The sequence below is a fragment of the Cyprinus carpio genome, chromosome B19 (genome assembly GCF_018340385.1).
Source record: "Cyprinus carpio isolate SPL01 chromosome B19, ASM1834038v1, whole genome shotgun sequence".
NCBI classification, from domain to species: Eukaryota; Metazoa; Chordata; class Actinopteri; order Cypriniformes; family Cyprinidae; genus Cyprinus; species Cyprinus carpio.
Genome location: NC_056615.1, coordinates 31,852,989 through 31,875,134, shown reverse-complemented (window position 1 = coordinate 31,875,134; position 22,146 = coordinate 31,852,989). Strand labels below are relative to the sequence as shown.

At 41.1% G+C, this 22,146-nt stretch overlaps 1 protein-coding gene across 1 annotated transcript in view; it reads right to left on the bottom strand.

Annotated features, from left to right (window-relative positions):
• Positions 1-16,622, bottom strand: part of LOC109089494 (prosaposin-like) — a 141,915-nt gene extending 125,293 nt beyond the window's left edge. Inside the window, exons 1-4 of the mRNA XM_042746020.1 lie at positions 16,569-16,622; positions 15,548-15,624; positions 14,510-14,838; positions 14,100-14,411 (exon numbers count right to left, since the gene is read on the bottom strand). Of these exons, the coding sequence (XP_042601954.1) occupies positions 14,100-14,411; positions 14,510-14,838; positions 15,548-15,624; positions 16,569-16,622 (772 nt within the window). The remainder of the gene's footprint in view (positions 1-14,099; positions 14,412-14,509; positions 14,839-15,547; positions 15,625-16,568) is intronic.
• Between the last annotated feature and the right edge of the window lie 5,524 nt (positions 16,623-22,146).

Below are 22,146 nucleotides of genomic sequence, written 5' to 3'. Positions count from 1 at the left end.
GATCCAGAGGTGATACTATCACTTGATGCAGAAAAGGCGTTTGATCGTGTAGAATGGAGCTATCTCTTACAGGTCTTAGGAAAATTTGGATTTGGCCCCATATTTATATCTTGGATTCAAATTTTATATGCGGCCCCTAAAGCTTCTGTACGCACTAATAATGTCTTTTCAGAGTATTTCAAACTACATCGGGGCACAAGACAGGGTTGTCCCCTTTCCCCATTGTTATTTGCCATAGCTATTGAACCTCTTGCAATTGCTCTACCTTCCAGTGCACAGGTTTGTGGTATCACCTGTGCAGGTAAAGTGCATAAGGTTTCTTTATATGCAGATGACCTTCTAATTTTTCTATCTAACCCCCTTACTTCAATTCCTCAAATTCTTTCTATTTTAGATACCTTTAGTAGTTTCTCAGGATATAAACTAAATTTCCTGTAAAAGCGAATTGTTTCCATTGAACTCATCCTCCCTTCAAATCTCATATTCAGACTTTCAGTTCAAGGTTGTCAGAAATCGCTTTAAGTACCTGGGGATTCAGGTGACCCGTAAATACTCTGACCTGTTCAGTGCCAATATTAGTCCTCTCCATAACCATGTCAAGTCTCTCTTCATGTCCTGGAAATGTCTCCCTTTATCTTTGATAGGAAGGGTGAATGTTATCAAAATGAATGTTCTCCCTAAATTTTTATATTTTTTTCAGTGCCTTCCTATATTTATTCCAAAATCTTTTTTTACAATTTTGCAGCTAAATATTTCTTCTTTCATATGGAGGAAAAAAAAAAAAAAAAAAAAAAAGTAATGACATTCAAAATGGTGATACTCAGAATCAAGGACAACCCATCCGAAGTTATGAAACCAACCCGGAGCAGTGTTTGCGGCGCCCGGGGAGCAGTTGGGGGTTCAATGCCTTGCTCAAGGGCACCTAAGTCATTTATTGAAGCCTGTACATTCTCCCCCCATTGGCCAGCCCGAGACTCGAACAACCCTTAGGAACCTGGCCACGACTTCCCTCAATAAGTCAAATTGGGGACATCTTATGCCAAAGCCGGATTTTTCAAGCCTATTATTAAAGAAGTTATATTGGGTCAGTGGGTTTTGATGTGGAAGCTGCCTCTTGTACTCCAGCAACTTTAACATCCCTACTAAGTGTTCCAGTTCCCTTTAAATATACTACTTTAATTAAGAAAAATCCAGTTGTTAAGCATTCATTAAGGATTTGGTCTCAATTCCGTTTAGCGTTAGACCTTAAAGATCCATGTACTATGACACCGATTTTTTGCAATATTTCATTTCCGCCCTCTTTGATGGATGGGGCTTTTAACACCTGGAGGGAACATGGCTTAGCTACAGTTAGTGAGCTATACATTGACAATACTTTTGCATCCTTTACACAACTTAGAGAAAAATTTGACCTACCCAGCTCCCATTTATTTAGATACTTTCAGATACGGAATTTCACTCGTAAGCATTTTTCTAACTTTCCCCTTTTGCCTGCTAAAAATATACTTGACGATATATTAGGCCTGGATACATCTTTGAAAGGGGTTATTTCTAATATCTATACTATAATTAACACAAAACAGTCCCCCTCAATGCGTCCATTGAAGGCTCTCTGGGAGGAGGAATTGAATATGACGTTTGAGGAAAATATCTGGGATCTAATTCTTGCCCGTATACACTCATCTTCTATAAATGCTAGACACACACTCATTCAATTTAAGGTGGTGCATAGAGTCCATTGGTCTAGAACTAAACTAAACAAAATATTTCCTGATTTTGACCCAACCTGCCTTCGCTGCACAACTGAACCAGCAACGTTATTGCACTCTTTCTGGTCTTGTCCAAAACTATCTGATTTTTGGAGGAAAGTCTTCAGGTGTTTTTCTGTTATTTTTTCTTTACCGATAGACCCCAACCCCTTAACAGCATTGTTTGGTATTTTGCCAGAATCTGTTCAATTAAGCATATCACAGGCTGATAGTGTAGCTTTTGCAACTCTACTGGCTAGACGTCTTATTCTTATGAATTGGAAGTCAGCAGCTCCCCCTCCTTATCGCCAATGGGTTTTTTGATTTCTTACAAGCTCTCAGGATGGAAAAGATTCGGTTTGCAATAAAACAAAAGCCTAAACTTTTTTTGAGAGTCTGGAGCCCTTTTCTGAAATATTTTAAGGAGACAGCTGTATCTTAATTGTATTTTATTTGTATATTTATTTTATTCACTCAATTATTGAATATTTTTATATCCTTTTTTTTTTTTTCTCTCTTCATTTCGTCTCTTTCTCTACTTGATTGTATAACTATGATTGCCTGTTTTCTTATTTTTTCTTCATCTGAATTAATGTATGGTTGCATGTTCTCTGTGTAAATGTGTATATCTATTATTTATAGCATATTACTATATTTACGTTATTGTTACTTTCTGTTTGACCTAAGATGAACCAAATAAAAGCAAAAACAAAAAAAGAAAATCATCTTGTTTACTCACTTACAGAAAACAATATATTGATTTCAATTTTCTAAGACACTTTTTGTTGGTAAAAGTCATATGCGAGTAGGCGTCAACTATCATGAATATCATTGTGATTCATACCTGGGAAGTCAAAGGCCTGCATAATGAGCTGCATAATGAGCCATTCAGCCAGCAGTGTGACTGAGAGGGAAGATTTACAAGAAAGAATGTGAGGACAAAATAAATGTATATAATTTTATGTTTGTAGTTTATTTAGAATAAATTCAATTATCCCACAACATAATTTAATATTCACTTGTGAGTGCAGTTAAACAGTTTATTAGGAACAATCAAACCTGACTTTCAAACTGAATTTTTTGCATCATTACTCCAGTCACACAATCAGAAATCCTTTTAACAATCTTATTTTCTACAAAAAAACATTTGTTATTATTATTATTATTATTATTATTATTATTATTAATGTTGAAAAGAGCTGAGAATATTTTTTTTCTGTTTTTTTTAGGGGGGATAAAAAGAACACATTGTTTGTTACATTTGTTACAGTTACATTTATTTGTTACATTTAATTTATTCACATCAAGCTTTTGAATGGTATAGTAGTGTATATTGTTATTGAAACTTCATAATATTTCACTTGATTATACATTTAGTCAGGAATTATAGTTTGGAAAGAGTCTTTGGAAAAAGTCTAACTAGTAAAATGTTTACACGTTATGTGAAAACTAGTACAAGTATATAAATAAATAAAAAGAGACTTACTCATATTTATGAGCTCTGCTGAATAAAGTGCTTCATTCTTTTTTTCTGAGGAAATCCAAATCTCAGATCCTCAACCACATCACATCTTTTTGGGGAGAATTATGTCTTATTCCTCTCATCGTGAAGCAAACAGTAAAATAAAATAACTTGAAGAACAATCTTGCTGTGTTGTCTTCTGTTGTGTGGGCGTATTCAAGCCGCGCGCTTCAGTGAAACATTATCATCTCAAAAGCGCGTTCAGCGGGTGGGCGTGGTCGCATTAGAAGATAATGAAGGGAGACGTGAAAAACGGACATCGCGTTGTTTTCATATGGATTACTTTATCACAGAATATTTGTTTTCGGCAGCACTTGTTTAGTTTAAAAGTAGACATGTCAGGCTTTCTATAGATATATCTCTCATGTCCCTTCGTTGAGTATTCACTGAGTTACAGTTCATTTTAATGACCCGTTAAATGAAGATCACCGCAGACAAAGGCTGCAGACAGCACAACTTGTTTGTTATCTTTATTTTATAAGTGCACAAAGTTTTTGCTGTTATTATGTCTGTATGCAAAAAAAGTAGACCCTTTACAGATTCGATTGATGTATTGCTCTTATCTGTACAATCAAAACTGAAAGTGTAATTTAAGTTCTTTTATCGACTATAAGAAAAAAACACCACATAATGCGTATACGCGTTAATCGACTTTAGAGGGTTAATAGACTTCAAGCACCTGAAGATATGGACTCAAGTCCACAAGCCTCTGGCCTTCCAGTCAGTGAACCCCAACAAGTCGCAGTGTCAAGCCACAGACACTGCCCCCCATTCACTGACTGACGATGCAAGGTCAAAGCCAAGAGCAAGCTCAACTCCGAGCAGCAAGAACCAAGACCCTTTCCTCTGCTCATTGCAAGCATCCGACTTAGACACAGGTTCTCTTCGAATCATGACTGCCATAAACATCCAAGTCACACCAGTGGCTGATGCAGCACTAGCCCTGTGGACTGAAAACTCTGCTATCAGCCTAAAGCTCTTCAAAACATTGAAGCAGAGATGTCAGAGCCTACCACATGTCTCAAAGCACAGCCGCTACCCTCTCAGTCCCTGGACAACAACCATGGCTACCTCCAAGATTGTCTGTGCTGTAGACCTACAATGGAACAACAGACTCCTGAGTCACTACTTCCTCGTTGTCCCCAACCTACCTCATTACATCTACATAGGAGCAGACATCATGGTTTGTCTCAATGCTTACATTGACATCGTGAACAACGTCATATGGGCTCCCCCGTCACACCAACTGACCACTGCAGTCAATCTCAAGAAACTTTGATCTGGTCAAACAATTCGAGATGCATGTGCAATGATCAGTGAACAAGAAGCAACAATACCTGCCTACAGCAAGAGTGTCAGCGTCCACCTCAACATGCGACCTGGCCAAACTCTCAACAGTAAGCTAGGTTTCTTCCAACCTTCCAGGACCCGCCTAAAACTAGGACTGACCTTGGAAGCCACACCTCTCATGGAAGTGTCATCTTGTGCTGTGTATGTGTTGATCAACAACTGTACGGCCAAAGACATCAACATTCCCAAAGCCAGTCACCTGGGATGGCTCATCAACCAGGTGTTCCATGACTTTGAGTTAACAGTACCTGTCATCGGCCCCATACCAGCCGAACTAATGTCAGATGAATGCGAAGGCACTGTAACATTCACAAAGCCCCATGAAGTCATTGCCATCACTACTATTCTGCCAGTGTCCAAAGAAAGCGTCTGTCGGTCAGAACTAACAGACGACACTCATCTCACTATCTATGCTGTCTCAACACAGCCTGTGACAGAATCACCTGCACATGTGACCATCAAGGCCCAGAGTCCCTCAAATGACTCAACAGAGGAACCCTACGCGGGGTTCAATGCACAAGTCCAACAAATCCTGAGCGAGACAGATGCCCTCCACAGCGAAATGGATTACCAAGGACTGAAAGAGGTTCTGTGCAAATACAAGGACTCCTTCGCAAAGGATTCCCTGGACTGTGGCCTGACTGATATCCACACGGTGCGCATCCCAACACATCCAAATGCGCCACCCACATTCATGCGGCAGTACAAAATTCCGATAGCATCATACGAATCGGTTCAAGAGATCATAGATTCCATGCTGAAAAAGGGGGTCATCCGGCCCTGTAACAGCACCTACTCTGCCCCAATATGCCCCGTCCTAAAGCCCAATGGCAAATGGCAGCCCACCATCGACTATCGCAAATTAAACCAACAAGTTTCCTTATTGCAATGGCCTATGACTCAGTTGGACCAAGAGATTCCCAAAATCAAAGGCTCAACGATCCTTTCCACGCTGGACGTCGCCTCAGGATTTTGGACAATCCCTATCCACCCTGATGACCAACACAAACTGGCATTCTCCTTCGGCAATCGACAGTACACCTTCACATAGTGCCCTTTCGGCTATGCCAACTCACCAGCGGAATTCAACATCTTTCTAAACAAAGCATGCCCTGATGCCAGAGCCAGAGGCAACCTTGTTTACGTGGATGATGTCCTTATGAAAAGGTCAAATGTGGCAGGCCACCTCGAAGAAATTGACCATGTCCTGAACCAGCTGACAACAGCAGGAGTGAAAATTGCCCTTCAAAAGGGACACTGATGTAAAACCAAAACGCTGGCTTGCTCGTCGGACGTGGCGGCATCGAACCGCAGTCCAGCCGTACGCAAGCAATCCAAAACCTAAAGACACCCACTAACATCTCTGAGCTACAAAGCTTTCTGGGAGTGTGGGAGGCAGTTCATCGAGAACTACGCTGACATCGTACGACCACTAACTTCCCTCCTGAAAAAGGACAAACCCTTTGTTTGGTCAGAAGCTCAGGACACAGCTATAAGCAAGCTCAAAGAACCCCTATGCTCCGCCCCATGCCTGGCCTACCCCGACCCAGAAAAGGAATTCTATCTGGAAGCTGGATTCTCCAATCATTGCCTCAGTGCAGGCCTCTACCAGCTCCATGACAAAGACAAACGAGTGGTCGCTTATGGCAGCAAAACATTGCTTCCCCCAGAATGCAAATACTCAGACTGTGAAAAAGCGTTCAAAAATGGGCCATTCAGCGTTTCTCCAACTACACTGGAGCGCAAAAGGTCATCATAGAAACGTGTCACCAGCCAGTGACCTTCCTCAACAGCCAACGAATCAGGGATGGCGTGGTAACCAACGCACGCATAGCTACATGGCTAATGACGCTCCAAGTCCCGTCCTTGGAGCGTCATTAGCTATGTAGCTATGCCTTCATCGAGGCAAGATATGCCTAAAACCACAAATCATCTCTAGGTAATGGGCTAGCAGCCTGCCAAAACTGTTCAACGGACATGCTGGACACATCAGCAGAACCAAAAGAACCTTGACAACTGGAGCTGACAAACTACAGGTACTTTGAGGAGAATGTGTGTGAAGGCATGCCCACAGCATATGTCGATGGCTACTCCTACAATCAACAGGGCAACTTGAAAGCGGGAGCTGGTGTGGTCTGGCTCAACAACGACCCTTGCCCACCACAACAATTCAAATTAGGCCCTCACTCATCGCAATATGCAGAAATAGCAGCCATCCTCATCACCCTACAACTTGCTGCATCCCACAACATCAAAGAACTCCTCATCTGTACCGACTCCAACTATGCCCGTCTAAGCTTCACATGCCATCTAGCTGGATGGAAACAGAATGGTTTCAAGACAGCTAACAACAAGCCTGTCAAACATCACGAACTCTTCCAAGCATGCAAGGCCATTGTCACTGAACATGACATGATTGTTTATTGGAAAAAGGTCAGAGGTCACTCACGTCAACCAGGACAAGACAAAGGTCTCAATGACCAAACTGATGCCCTCGCCAAAGCAGGTGCATTACACGGAGAGTCCTGGACATTTCCTGCCCTCCCATCCACCCCATCAATGGCAGCCATAACCCGCCACCAGCACGCCACTGGCGCGCAAACCCCCACCTCCTCCCACATTGAACTCTCATCTCAATTCGGCATTGATGATCTCCTCACCCTCCAAGCATCGAATCCAGTGCTACAAACCATTGCCACTCACATTTCCGACCCACTAACTCATACCATTTCCACCTCTGACCTAGCTAAGTCAGCTGATCTCCACCAACTTCACTCAATCTAGCATATGCTGCATCTTAAAGACGACGTTCTCACATATGTCCCTGAGCCCCTAACTGCGCCAAAGCTCGTAGTTCCTCAGTGCCAAAGGGGAATGATGCTGACACACGCCCATGATGCACCATGCGCTGGAAACCAAGGTGCCAAGGCCACCTACGAAACGCTCAAGCAAGTGGCGTACTGGCCTGGCATGCAGCAAGACGTGGCGGAATATGTAAAAGGATGCCTGGTGTGTTGCCAGTTCCAACCGGCAAACCCAAACCACAGAGCGCCACTACAACAGAAAGGAATGACCTTCCCATGGTCGGACCGCCAAATAGATTGGGTAGGACCCCTGCCATGGTCGACATGGAACAAATACTTTCTCACCGTGGTTTGCGATTTCACAAACTGGGTAGAGTGTCTCCCAGCTCCCAAAGATACAGCAGAAACAACAGCCTGCCTGTAAATGAACCATATCTTCTCAAGATTTGGACTGCCTTTAAGAGTCAACTCTGATCAAGGAACCCACTTTACCGCTGAAGTCATGCAGGAAGTATGGAAACTCCTGGGCATACAGGCCAAGCTTCATATAAGCCATCACCCAATTTCTTCAGGTCAGGTTGAACGAGTCAACAGGACAGTGGCAAGCATATTGAAGAAGTATGTGTCCGCCAATCAAAAGGATTAGGATGTCAAGCCTCCTCTGGTACCGATGACCATCAGGGCCACCCCTCACCGGTCTACCGGAGTACCCCCGTTCGAAATGATGACAGGACGGCAAATGACACTATCATTACACCTGCTGTACCAACCGGGTGACCTGAACCTCGTTACCGCCTACACCACTTACCAGTACCTGGAAGCGTTGCATCAGCACCTGAGAGCGACTTTCGCCTTCGCGCAACAAAACCTCCAAAGAAGCGCAGAAGGTCGAAAAGCCTACTACGACCAAAAGGCCTCTCACCAGGAACTTAGTGTCAGGGACCGAGTATGGTACTACAGCTTCGCCCAGCCAAGGCAGAATGCCCATCGCCTGTCAAAGAAATTCCTACCTCACTGGACAAGAACCCACAAGATTGTGGACAAGCTCTCACCTGTTGCCTATCGGATCAAAATCAGACAAGGGCGCAGCAAGCCAGTCCTTCGATGGGTCCATCGAAACCAGATAAAGAGGCACCAGGGCTCCAACCGACAGGGAAAGGGGAAAGATCAAACTAACTGACACAGACCACCAGTCCATGCTCTATACCACACTAACTATAACTGTCCTTTTAAGGAAACATATAGTTTGGTTTTACACAACACCTACCCACGCTCCTCCACAGCACTGCTAGGACCAACCCCTAGTGGAGAGGAGTCGCTCTACACATGACACTCTGTTTACATTCTTAACCTCAGTCAGTGTCCTTGTGTCCCTTTTGTGTGTATCTTTTTCCTTTCTCTTTGTGTTTTTCCTTCTCTTCCCTTACTATAATTCCCTTTCCCTTCTATTACGCGTCAGGAACTCCCTTAGATGATCCAGGTCCCAAAAACAGGATTGACTTCCCTTCACCGGAAGTGTCGTAACTTGTCGTAAAAGTCGTTATTAACCAAGTAAGGCGATCCCACCAAACCATGATCTTCACCGCTAATTGCTCCTTTTTTCTGCTCTATTACCAGGAGGATACTCAGACTTGCTGCCTTGTGTCTCTGCATACTCGGGGTCATGTCCCAGCTGGAAGTTGCGTCACCAGAACCAGCCTCCGGGCTCCGTGAACAACTGGGGTTATTGATAACAAACTGCAAAACCTACACCCAAAGGGTTTATGTCTGATTTGACCCCCGTGAGGTTGTCAGGGGCTCACTACATCCCCTCAGCCGCTCAAACCACTTGGGCTGGAGGCCGTTTGGCCCGAGAAATCCTCGCCCATGCCCAAGCAGATGTGAACCACATGCTGCAACAAATGCAGAAAGTGACTGTAACCCAGGCTGAACTAAGCGGGTACAACCGGCGTTCCAAACAATTTTTAGGCGCCCTTCTGGGGGCTGCAGCGGCTGTAGGAACCCTGTTCAACATTGGCATGAACACCGCCAATGCTGTTAATCTGGCCACTGTTAGGCAACATGTGGGTGAAATCCAGGCTGAAATGCCAGTAATACGTCAACAGCTCGCAGTCCAGAGTCAAGCCCTACAGACCTTTGGGAGGTCCCTGAACGGCACTATCCTAAACACCCATAGCACCCTTTTAAATCCAACCATAAAATCCCTCAACAAACTATTTTCGGTCGTGCAAAGTGATTTAGCCCAAACACAACTCCTGACTACCCTCATGACCGATATGCTACGGGAAATAATCTCCTCAATCGATAGCTTAGCCATGGGTCGGATCCCATACTATTTAATACCTCTTAGCTTGGTCCAAAGCATTCTAGCCTGGGCCACTCCAGGCCCTGCTAGTCCCATCCAAACCCATCTCGCTTTTTCCCTGGGTAGTGCTATTCCCTTATACGTAAGCCCAGAAACTGGCGACTTTGCCTTTCTCCTTAGCTTGCCCATTATCGACTCAAATAACATTTACAGGCTCAAAGACATTGTGAATGTGGGATTTTGGCAAGGGAACACCTATGTCAGAGTGTTATGGAAAGTTTAGTGTTGAACAAAAGCTCACGTTATGTGCTTAAACTTGGAGCGAATGAAATGTCCAAATTCTCTATTGTGTGCATATTGACACTTTATAAGGTAATTAACCAAAGTTCCACAATGGAGTTAATCTCACATGACGATGCCACAGAATGCTCTGTCCGCAGCCAAGGCAAGAGCTGTTGGATCTCTCAAAATCGCCGGGCAGTCAACCGACCAGTCAAGTCAAAGGGTATCCCCAGACGTCATCTACGCAACAGCAAATCCCGGCCGGGATTTCCCTTTCAGCTTAACGCAATCCAAGGACACGAAAAGACGCCGCGGTCAGCAGCAAAATCACAAATAAAGGCAAACAAAACCTCTATCTATTGCTGAAATGGTGCAAGGTTGTTATTAAGTTGTAAAGATAAACTAAGGCTCTGCTTTTACTGATTTTCGGGACGCCTGTGAATTTAGTAGAGATTTTCTCCATAACTCACCTCATAAATCCGATCTGTTTGGAAATGTTGTTAATTAACATTACTGAGTAGTTATATGTACACCTACACTGAGACAAGGATACTATAAAATAAAATGTAAACCAAGTATGTAGCTGGACATTTCAGATGATTATATGTGTAAACTTTTGTTTTTATAGGTGGACTAAAGAAGAATGCAAGACCAAGACTGTGAACCAGAAAGACATAGAAAAGGCACTCTCAAAATGGTTCACGGGGTTAGAGATGGGCGGAAAAAGAGATAAATCAGGTCACAGCAGTCTTCAGGACTGTGATCAGTTTTGTGTGTGTCCATCCGTACAAATTGTTGAGACCAAGTATTTTAATACTGTATTATAAGTTAAACAGAGTTTTTGTGTTTCATGTTGTCATAGAGGTTTTAAGTGTTTCTTTAAAAGGGAATGTTCACTCAAAATATAAAAATATTTTCTCTCTCTTCTACTGATTTAAACCAGTGGTGTCAAACTCTGATCCCGGAGTGCCACAGCCCTGCAGAACTTGGTTCCAACCCTAATTAAAAGTACCTGATCCAGCTAATCAAACCCTTCAGGTTTATTTGAAAACTAGATGTTATGCGTGTTGGAACAGGGTTGGAACTAAAATATGCAGGGCTGTGGCCCTCCAGGGGTTTGACACCCCTGCTTTAAACCCATAAAACTTTCATTCATCTCTGAAACACAAGTGATGTTTTTAATGAAATTAAGACATTTCTGTCTCTCCATATAAAGTCTTTTCATGACTTTTCAGAAAAAGCTCTTTTTGTTAATCTTATTATTACTGTTTGGAAGCATCAGAGGTTTGGGTGAACAGACAGAAAATTCCCAGTTTTTTTTTCCCCAATATTTTCATTTCTTGACTGTTTTATTAAATTTTTTTTATCAGTAATATTTTTAAATGTTACATACGTTTGGTTATGTAAAACCAGCTGTTGGGATAGTATCACCCTGTTTTAAAATAAACTGGTAATGTTGGTGTTTAACACTTTACAAAATCTTTTATTGAAAATATCTGAATTATAATAAAGTACTTGATATACTGAACTTTTACATTTAAATTTCTGATTTATTTTTTTAAATTGCACCTTTCATATTTTGTGATTTTTATTTTTTTATTTTTTTGTAGATGAATGACCGGTGGAATAGTCAAGCAGATGTATATTGTAAGCAGATGTATGATTATGAATGTTGCCCAGTTGGGCCCCACTTAGGTTCTATATGACATTTATATGGGCTAATTCATACAGGGCCCACATGGAACCCGTGGACAAACCCTTCTAGGCCCCATGTTTACAGCCCATATGGGGCCCACATTGGCCCCACAGTTGTTTTGTTGGCTGGGTCAACAAAGTGGGACAAATATGGGTCTTATATGTGTTGCCCATTTGGGTGCCACATTAGCCCCAGTCAGGCCCCACCTTTATTTTGTTGGATGACCCATCCAACAAAATTGGTCATCCAACAAAATTAGGCCCCACATTCACCCCAGTCAGACCCCTTATTGGATTCATATGGGCTAATTCAGATGGGGCCCACATGGAACCCATGGACAAACCCATGTAGGCCCCATATTTACAGCCCATATGGGGCCTACATGGGCCCCATGATAGAATGTTGGCAGGGAATGAGAGAACTTGAGTTTAAGCGTGAGGATGTTTTATTTATCTGTCGCTTCTTTTCAGTTGAATCAGATGGTCTATTCCAGGGGTCTCCAACCCTGCTCCTGGAGAGCTACTGCCCAATCAAACACACCTGAACCAGCTAATCAAGGAGAATTACAGACAGGTGCAATAAATCAAGGTCTAAACTAAAATCACAGACAGGTGTGTTGGAGAAACATATAAACTTAATACCTCTGGATGGTAGCTCTCCAGGAGCAGGGTTGGAGATCCCTGGTCTATTCTGACCATACTTTTCATACTTTCCTTGACCTTGACAATCTATTTCACTTGCCATCACTTACCCCTATGTCGTTCCAAAGCCATAAAAGCTTAGTTCATTTTCAGAATGCAATTTAAAATATTTTGAATGAAAACCGGGAGGCCTGTGACTGTCCCATAGACTGCCAAGTAAATAACAGTGTCAAGGTCCATAAAAGGTATGAAAGTCGTCGTCAGAATACTCCATCTGCCATCAGACGTGCAGACATTCTACTCAGAAAGTGTCCACATACAGCTGTGTTGTTAATACAAAAAAAATCTTAAATAAATAAATAAAAATTTAAACTACGTAGCCTAAGATGTAACTGAAATTAGTCCAACATAAAAGCATGAAAAGTATTTAGGTACAGCGGTTTCAATATGCCTCAAACATTGAAGAAAACCATGAAAAATTATTAAACAATTAACGTAAAATGGTTTCTATGCCACTAAATGGCATTCTTCAACCTTGGCATTTTTTTGGACCTTGAGAGTGTATTTTACTTGGCAGTCAGCTGGACAGTCACAAGCCTCCCTGTTTTCATCCAAAATATCTTAAATTTTGTTCCGAAGATGAACAAAGCTTTTATGGGTTTGTAACAACATGGGGGTTAGGTGGAGTATCGCTTTCAGCTAAATCCTTCCTTTTTAACAAAAGAATGACAACAACAAAAAAATATTAATAATTGAATCCCACAAACCTTGCACCTGTTTATAATGTACATTATTAATCTATGTGAGTGTGTGTGTGAGAGAGGGAGAGAGAGAGGTAGAGAGAGAGAGAGAGAGAGAGAGAGAGAGAGAGAGAGAGAGAGGTTTGAGTGGGTGAGATTTTTAAAATATTTGTGAGTTAATGTGTGCATGTGTATGTATGCATGGTTGTGCTTGCAAGTTTTTTTGTGTGTGTGTGTGTGTGTGTGTGTGTGAATGCATAGTTGAGTTTGCAACTGTATGATTCTTTTTCTTTTATGCATCCCTATAAATTATCCATAGGCTTTTCACTCAAAGAGTAACACTAAAGACCAATTATTGGACAATGTACTTTACACATGCTACTGCTAAAAAAGCTGACATTTCCTAATATACAGTGAAAAACCATTTACAATGCATTCCACTTACAAAAATAAATTTGATACTGTTCACAAACTGTATTTTAATGCAGCCAAATTCTCAATAAAACTGTTCTCACTGGTATATTTTTTTTGTTTCTGTTGTAAGACAACGGGATGAATATGAAATAGGGACTGAAAGCAGATCATTAAGACTACCAGCTCTCCGTTAAATGTTAATCTGCACAAAAATCCTGATTCATAATCATGACGTTGTTTAATGAAATCAAATACATATAAGATAAAGACAATGGCTGTGCTGTAATTTCGGCTATATTTGCATGTAAAATATGCAAAGTTTGAAGTGGCAGAATATATTATAAATATGAAACAGATTTCATCCAAAATATCTTAAATTGTGTTCCAAAAACAAACAAAGCTTTTACAGGTTTGGAATGCATGGGAGTAAGTGATTAATGACGAAATTTTTATTTTGGGGTGGAGTATCCCTTAAAATAAGTTAGATCATATATATTAATTAATTAACACAAAAGATAACTCTAGCATCATCTATCATTATATTAGCATATCTAACAGAGACTCTTCAATAACTGACTGATGAGATTATTTTCTCACCTGAAATCTTGGCAGCATATGTGTCTGAGGTCTTGACTTGGTTTCTGTGAGTAATTTCACATCTCCACTTTCTCTTGTCATCTTCATTCAGGAGTTTTGCAGTCAGATTCCTGATACAGTGTCCTGGAGCTGATATCTGATATCTGGAGTCTGCTATTGTCAGTTTAACACCAGTCTGATTCACCCAGATCAGCTGAATTCCCTTAGAACGAATCAAATCATCACAAGAGGCTCCAGCAAATGAATACAACTGACAGGAGAGAGTCACAAAGCTGCCTGGACTGATCTCATTCTGTGAGGATGATGGAGAGACTGAAACACAAAATAAGACATGAATCACAAACTTTTCAATCATCATGGGAGTTTAAATAAAGAATCTTTTTAAATTGACCACATAATGATAAAAATACCATGAAGAACATGCAGAAAAACACGTGCATCAGTTCCTTGTTGTCCATTCACATATTGTCGGCAGGTATAAGAGCCATAATCTTCTTTTGTGACATTCCTGATGTTCAGAGAGCAGTCAGACCCCAGACTCAGTCTCTCATGTCTCTCTGTGTCTTGCTTCTTTTTCCCTCCTGCAATCATTTCAGCTGCTGCTGAATTTCTTAATCTGTTATAGTTCCATGTAGTTGATGTACAGCCAGGAAGAGCATTATTACAGGGCAGACGGACATTTTCACCAGAACTGATGAACACATGAGTCTCATCCACTCCACTGGTACCTGAAATACAAGTACATTTGAGGTATTATTATGAAAAAAAAAATACCAGCATAAAAAACAGAAGATTAAAATCATAGTATTTTGTCCTCACTTAATGCAAACAGCACAAACTCCTGAATAAATCATAGCTTCTTCTCTGTTATTGTAATTTGCATTGCTTGCCACATTTTTAGTGTAGCTTTATTTGTCATCGGTGAGGGATTCACATTTAAGAAGTGAAGGGAAATAATTAGGCTGACATAGAAGATTTCAGAACTAGAGACACATATCCAAACTTTAATTGAGTAAGAATGTGAGGGCCTTAGATACGGCATCAGATGCAACTAGCTTAGGGAGTCCTGTACATAAGTTTGTTCCAGTCGCAGAGCCCCCACAGCAGCAGGGCCATACACAGTGCCCTTATACCAAACTTCTGTTTCCTTTAGATAAATGTACGATACTTCCATTGCCTTGGTCGTTCACAAGTGTCTGGATGCAGTCTCCGATGAAGATCTTGATGGTTTTAAGGTTTGGTGGTGTTGGAGTTGAAATCACGTTATTCCAGTTTTGAAGGGTGATGAACCTCAAAAGTGTTATTCTGACTCAGTTGTGATTGGGTTGAGTTTTCTCCCAGGTGGAATGGGATGAGAAAAGAAGGCAGAACTCAAGAGACATCAGCTGAAATGGAAAGACAAGGCCGCAGCCTGGCACAAACTTCAGAGTTCCTTGGAAGACGTCTACCTCTGCATCCCCATCCTCTTAGGATCTAAAAGAACCACAGACTGAAGGCGGGACACTGATGTGAGGCCTTTGAAGTCCTGTGGAGGGGGGCTCAAAGAACCAATGGGGATCTACACTTTCAGAGGGAAAGTTTACGACTCTTTGTCTTCGCCGCATGGTATGTAGTGGGATTGGGTGTTGATTCAAAACCACTAAAGATTCTTAGAACACTAATATGTTGTATAGCTATAAACATATAATATACACTGTCAGTTAGGTCATCCAAAGATTATTTCATAGAGACCAAACTTGGTATAGGTAAGGTTACATGAACGAGTGGTTCTATCATAAGCATGCATAAAACAGTATTAGAAAAGAATCCATATTTATGGGCATTATGTCTTTCCTAAGGGTAAAAAGGTAGTGAGAGGGAGAACTCTCGACATGCCATTAGGTCATAAAGTTTTTCTGGTCTGTCTGAGGTGTCCTGGTTGACATGGTAACCAGGGGCCTGGGGGTCATTCACAGGCTTCTTGGCACCCTGTATGGTTGTTGGGTGAGGGGTCTGTGATTATTTGTTAATCAAATGAATAATTGATTTGTTAAATATTATGAACAATTGTGAGTCTGATTGGTCCAAACGCTATAATGTGTGAAATCAGTCCAATAGAGTAGGGAGACATCACAAGGCAGGGTGATGTAGCAACCAGGAAGCTAAAAAGTGCATCTGGCATTAACAGCGTTAGCTTCTGTTAGGTCAAAGCAAGCGCTCACAGGGATGCAGGAAGTATGGAAGGGCAACACAGCATTGCGTTCCCTTTGGGGAACCATGGTTACATACGTAACCTAGAGACATTCCCCTTCAGGAACATGCAGCATCTGAAATATTTTGGGAACGAGAATTACAACTCCACCATTCTGACAAATGCTTGTATTGTGTGAAATCGATGCACACATCTCAAGACAGAAGCACTCTAGAACCCAAAGTGGTCCCATCTAGTTTATAAAATCTGACAAAGGGGAGCAGGGTAAACCAACTCACAGCCTCACAAACATTGTGTAACACAACAGATAAGAAGGCCTTAGAGGCCGCCATACTTCGAGTTGAGTGGGACCTGAACCCTAAAGTGACCAGAGGTCAGAGGACTCACAAACCAGAGATAGCCTCAACTATGCACCTGCTTAATGTCTGCTTGGTCTCCGGGAGACAGCTCTGGGAACATAGGTGTCCAGTGCTCGAACTGGACACACCAAGTTAAGTTTCTCCTGGTCATGCTCCCGGAAGCGAGGAGGACAGAATGCCTGAAGCACTGTGGGCTGTAGAACCTAGGTGGGGACCTTTGGCAAATAACCAAATTCCCTACTTTTGATATTTAGAACTCATTATTTGGAGAAAGAGGACGCATGGAGAGGATGCTGGCGCTGTCTGTTCACCGCTTCTCCAGTTGCGCCAAAATAATGGGAAGTTTTTAACCATAAATCTTTTACTATCCTCGTCACCGAACAGTGACCTTTTTAAAAAGAAAAAAAAAACTGTTTACCTTCCATATCACCGAACTGTGGACCTTACTGGATAGCTATCAGGTAGCTTTCGAGTCTAGTGGTGGCCTACCTGTCACCGATAGCAAACCACCTGCCCGGAGACTCCCTGGAATTGGTCGCTGCTCGTGCATCGCAGCATTGCTGCTGCTACGCGGCTAAAAACAACTGTCCTGTCTTCCACGCCTTGGACGTCTCCATGGCAACACCTCTCAGTGAGCTGAATGGAAAATGTGGAGTGGACTTCAGTCTGCTCTGGCCAGTGCAAAGATGTATTGCATCATCAAGTAGCAAAATCGAACTCTTAAATGCACAGTCCATTACAAACAAATCCTGCCTCATTCATTATCATATCCTGGAAAAATCTCTGGATTATATGTTCATTACAGAGACCTGGCACCAACCAAATACCTTTTCTTCTTTAAATGAGAGCTGTTTAGGTGATATGAACATCCATGTTGACACCCCCTCCTGCCATTTTGCAGCTGAATTTCTTCAATTACTCGACTGCTTTAACTTAAAACAACTTGTTGGTGTCCCCACACACACCAAGGGGCATACCTTGGACCTGGTCATTACTAACTCTGCCCCTCTCACCAACCTGCAGGTGTATGACCTAGGTGTGTCTGATCACAAGGTCATTTCTATGGATTTGCCATCCCCATTCAGCCTCTCCAAGCCTAAGTGGAATATCTGTTTCAGAAACCTAAAAAACATAAACCCAGAACTCAGAGCATCTTTCCATACATTTTTCATAAGCCGGCGAAGCAGTGGACTACTACAACAGCCATCTGAGCAGCCTCCTGGACCTTCATGCCCCTGTTAAAACAAGAACAGTCATCTTCACCCGCTCAGCACCCTGGTTCACAGATGGGCTTTGTAAGATGAAGGCAGCAGGGTGGGTCCTTGAGCGGCGTTTCAGAGCCTCTGGCCTCACTGTCCACAAACAAATCTACTGGGAGCAACAACAAAAATATGCACAGTCGCTCAAAGAGGCAAGATCACAGTTTTACTCTGATGCCATCAGAAACAGCCCAGGAAATTCCAAGCAGTTTTTACCACTATTAACCACCTTCTCAAACCACAATCTCCCCCACTTACTGCCACTACAGAAGAGCAGTGCAATAAATTCATGGATTTCTTCATGTCAAAAATTGCACATATTCGCTCTGTCCTCTCTGGTCCTCCCACCCTAACTGTTTCCCCAACATATACCGTCTCCAAACCCCTAAACTGCTTTCCTGTGGTTTCATGAGAAGAGGTGCAAAACATCATCAGGAAGATGAAATCCTCCACCTGTCCCCTGGACCCTCTCCCAACCTCACTTGTAAAAACTCATATCACTGTCCTAAGTCCCCTGATCACTGCTGTTATAAATCATTCCCTCAAAACTGGTCACGTTCCCCCTGTCTTAAAAAACACCATTATTACACCACTGCTCAAAAAACCCACTCTTGATCCGGAAGTCCTATCCAACTATAGGCCCATCTCCAATCTCCCCTTCATATCAAAAGTACTTGAGAAAGCAGTTGCCATCCATCTTCAGCACCACCTCAAACATAATAACCTCTTTGAAAAATTCCAGTCAGGTTTCCGTTCTGCTTACAGCACAGAGACTGCCCTCGTTAAAGTCATAAACAACCTCCTTATATCATCTGATGCTGGCTCTCCCTCCTCAGCCTCCTGGACCTTTCTGCTGCATTTGATACTGTTGACCATGGCATTCTTTAAAACCGGCTCCACCTCACTACTGAACTAAATGACATTGCCCTCAGTTGGTTCAGATCATACCTCACAAACCGGACAAAATACATCTCCCTGGGCCACTCCAAATTAAATCTACACACAGTTACTTGCGGTGTCCCCCAGGGGTCAGTCCTTGGCCCCATCCTCTTCATTCTCTACCTCACTCCCCTTGGCCAAATCATCAGCCTATAAATCTGCCAAATCATCTGCCATAAAATTTCATTTCATTGCCATGCCGATGACATACAGCTCTATGTACAAGCCACAGCTGAAACCACACCCTCACAGTCATCCCCATCAAAACTCAGCACCTGTCTGGAGGAGATAAAGGTATGGATGGAGCACAACTTCCTTCAACTCAATAGCTCCAAAACCGAAGCCATCCTGGTTGGCACTTCTCACCAGATCAAATCATCATCCATAACCAGCATCACCTTTTCTGGCACCAACATTCCCCTCTCATCAACAGTCACTAATCTTGGTGTAAAAATGGACTCCCAACTCACTTTTGAACAGAGGTGGAAAGAGTACGAAAATATTCTACTCAAATAAAAGTACCATTACATGAATGAAATTTTACTTAAGTACAAGTAAAAGTACCAGTCTAAAAATCTACTCAAGTACAAGTAAAAAGTAGCTCAATTTAAAATTTACTCAGAGTAAAAATTACTTAGTTACATTTTAACAGTGGGAGGTAGGCAAAAATGGGACCACGGGTGTCAAACTCAGTTCCTGGAGGGCCATAGCCCTGCACAGTTTAGATATAACCCTAATTAAACACATCTGATCCAGCTAATCTAATCATATAGGCCTTTAAATCTCAAACCAGTTAAAGGAATCAGTTATTTATAATAATAAGACATTTGGGCTGTTACCAGTATCAACAAAAATCATCTTTTTAATGCAGAGAAGCTGCATCTGAAGTGGCATTTAGATGTATTCACACACTGTTTAATGCAGGACATGAATGCATTTAACCTGCAGTTACATATGCAAAAATAATGTTTTGATATAGAAGACATAAAATGTTGAGAACTCATTTGAAATTATAAAAAATAATAAAATAATACATTAAATGTGAAATTAAATTCGCCAATAGGTGTCAGCAAGTCACTGTTAATAAGTGAGTCATTGCGATTGAACCCAATCGTTTAAACAGTTGATTCATTCAGGAACGAAACACCGTCATTCCTCAGAGACGCAAAAAAAACTGTGCTATGGTGGCTGTGTGTGCTGTTGTCAAAAAACAAGCAATATGGTGTCTAAACCGCAAGTCTCTTAATTAACGTCTTGTTTATTGAACTGTTGTTTATATATATATATATATATATATATATGTATATATGTATATATATTATATATATATATGTATATATATATATACATATATATATATGTATATATATATATATATAAAATCATGCTGATTTTTGAAAGAAAAAAACACTTTTTGTGTTATAATGATTTACTATATGAAATTATATAATTATATATATTTTCTGCCCCTATATCTTCAATTTTGTGATCATTTTAAATGCATTTTAACAGACTGAACCAGGCAGTGAAAGAACACACTCTAAATGCGCGAGTGCACTAGTCTAATCTACTAGACTTCACAGCACTCTGTAGGAGTGTTTGGTTTTTGGCAAAATACTGATAATGTCAAATCGCACATCGTTTAAACAACAATTACGATATTATCACAGATCACACACCCTGCACCACTGTCTTTTTGGCTAATTTTAGCAAAAGGTTTTGCTCAAATTAGTCAAAGCTTCATTTTAACCACCAATACAACAATGCAAGTATTAACCTTACCTCTACACGCTTGCGAAAGGTTGATGTTGAGATTTAATAAGTTGCTAGTTTGGTCTCCCTAGGCAAACACAGCTTAGTCTACACTGCATAATAGAGCATAAATATGTCCATGGGGTTCAGTTCATTTCCTTCGAGCTCAACTTCAGCAGAATACTACAGGGTTTTGTTTTCAGCTGGATCTGCACCATAACGCCTGTCTGTCTGTCTGCATCTTTCTTGTGATTTTAGCGCCAGTTTGCTCTCCTGACCATTATTTACTTAAGTGGTTTCCAGGGAGTGTTTTTTTTTTTTACTCAGTAATTAATGCGTTTTAAAATGTAGCAAAGTACAATACTTCAAACAAAATATACTTAAGTAAAAGTAAAATTACAGATTTTAAAAATGACTTGGAAAAAGTAGAAGTACACAAAAAGATACTCAATTACAGTAACACAAGTAAATGTAATTCATTACCTTCCACCTCTGTGGTTAAGATGTTCTAGAAACACCCAGCAGCAGTCATTCAGACCAACAAAGAGATCTCTGCTCAGTTTTCCTTGGAGCGAGGCACAAGACAGGGTTGCCCACTGACACCCCTTTTGTTTGCTTTAGTGATAGTCTTAAGCCACTGCAATCAATTCAAATGATGCTATTTCTTGCTTCACAGTCCTTCATTCTCAGCATTTAACTTCATTGTATGCAGGTGATATCATGCTGTATTTGACTAATATAGATTCTTCCATACCAGCCTAAATTACTTTATTACAGGAGTACAGAATTATTTCCAGATATAAAAGTAATATGAATAAGAGTATTTCTATGTATATTCTAAATTCACATATTTGGGATTACGAAAACCAAGGGATCTTTCTCGACTATATAACTTAAACTAAGGATGCACCGAATATTTGGCAACTGAAATTATTTGGCAGAAAATAGCAAAAAAATCTCTTTCCATGTTTAGCCGAACAAGTAAAAAGACCAAATAAATTGTACAGAAGAATGACATTTTTGGTGACTTGATCAAATGGCAACGAGCATAGAGGGAGCCGTGTAGCAAACATGTCAGCAGTGTGAAAGCATTTAAAAGTGTCTAAGAATGGCGCAAAAAAAGAGGAAGGGGTGGTTGTTGCTTTTTACTTTATCATTATTAAAATCATGCAATAGCCTTAAACAATTACTAAATTGCGAATGAATATTGGATATCTTGAATCATGATGCCATGTTGATTTATTAAATTAACAGTAAAAAAAAGATAGCAGTCATTTTATTATATTTAAAATGCAGCTTCCAAAGACTTCAAAAATGTTTACATACAGAGAACAAGTCATTCTGCGGAAACATGCTTAGTGACTTGAATTTACAAAGCTCTATGGATAAAAGAAAACTAAAGAACTATCAGACATCTGATCTCACTCTGCCTCTTTGTGTATGTGTGTGTTAGTTTTTTTTTTTTTTTAAAAAGGGGTCATATGATGCTGCTAAAAAGAACATTATTTTGTGTATTTGACATAATTCAATGTGTTTATGTGGTTTAA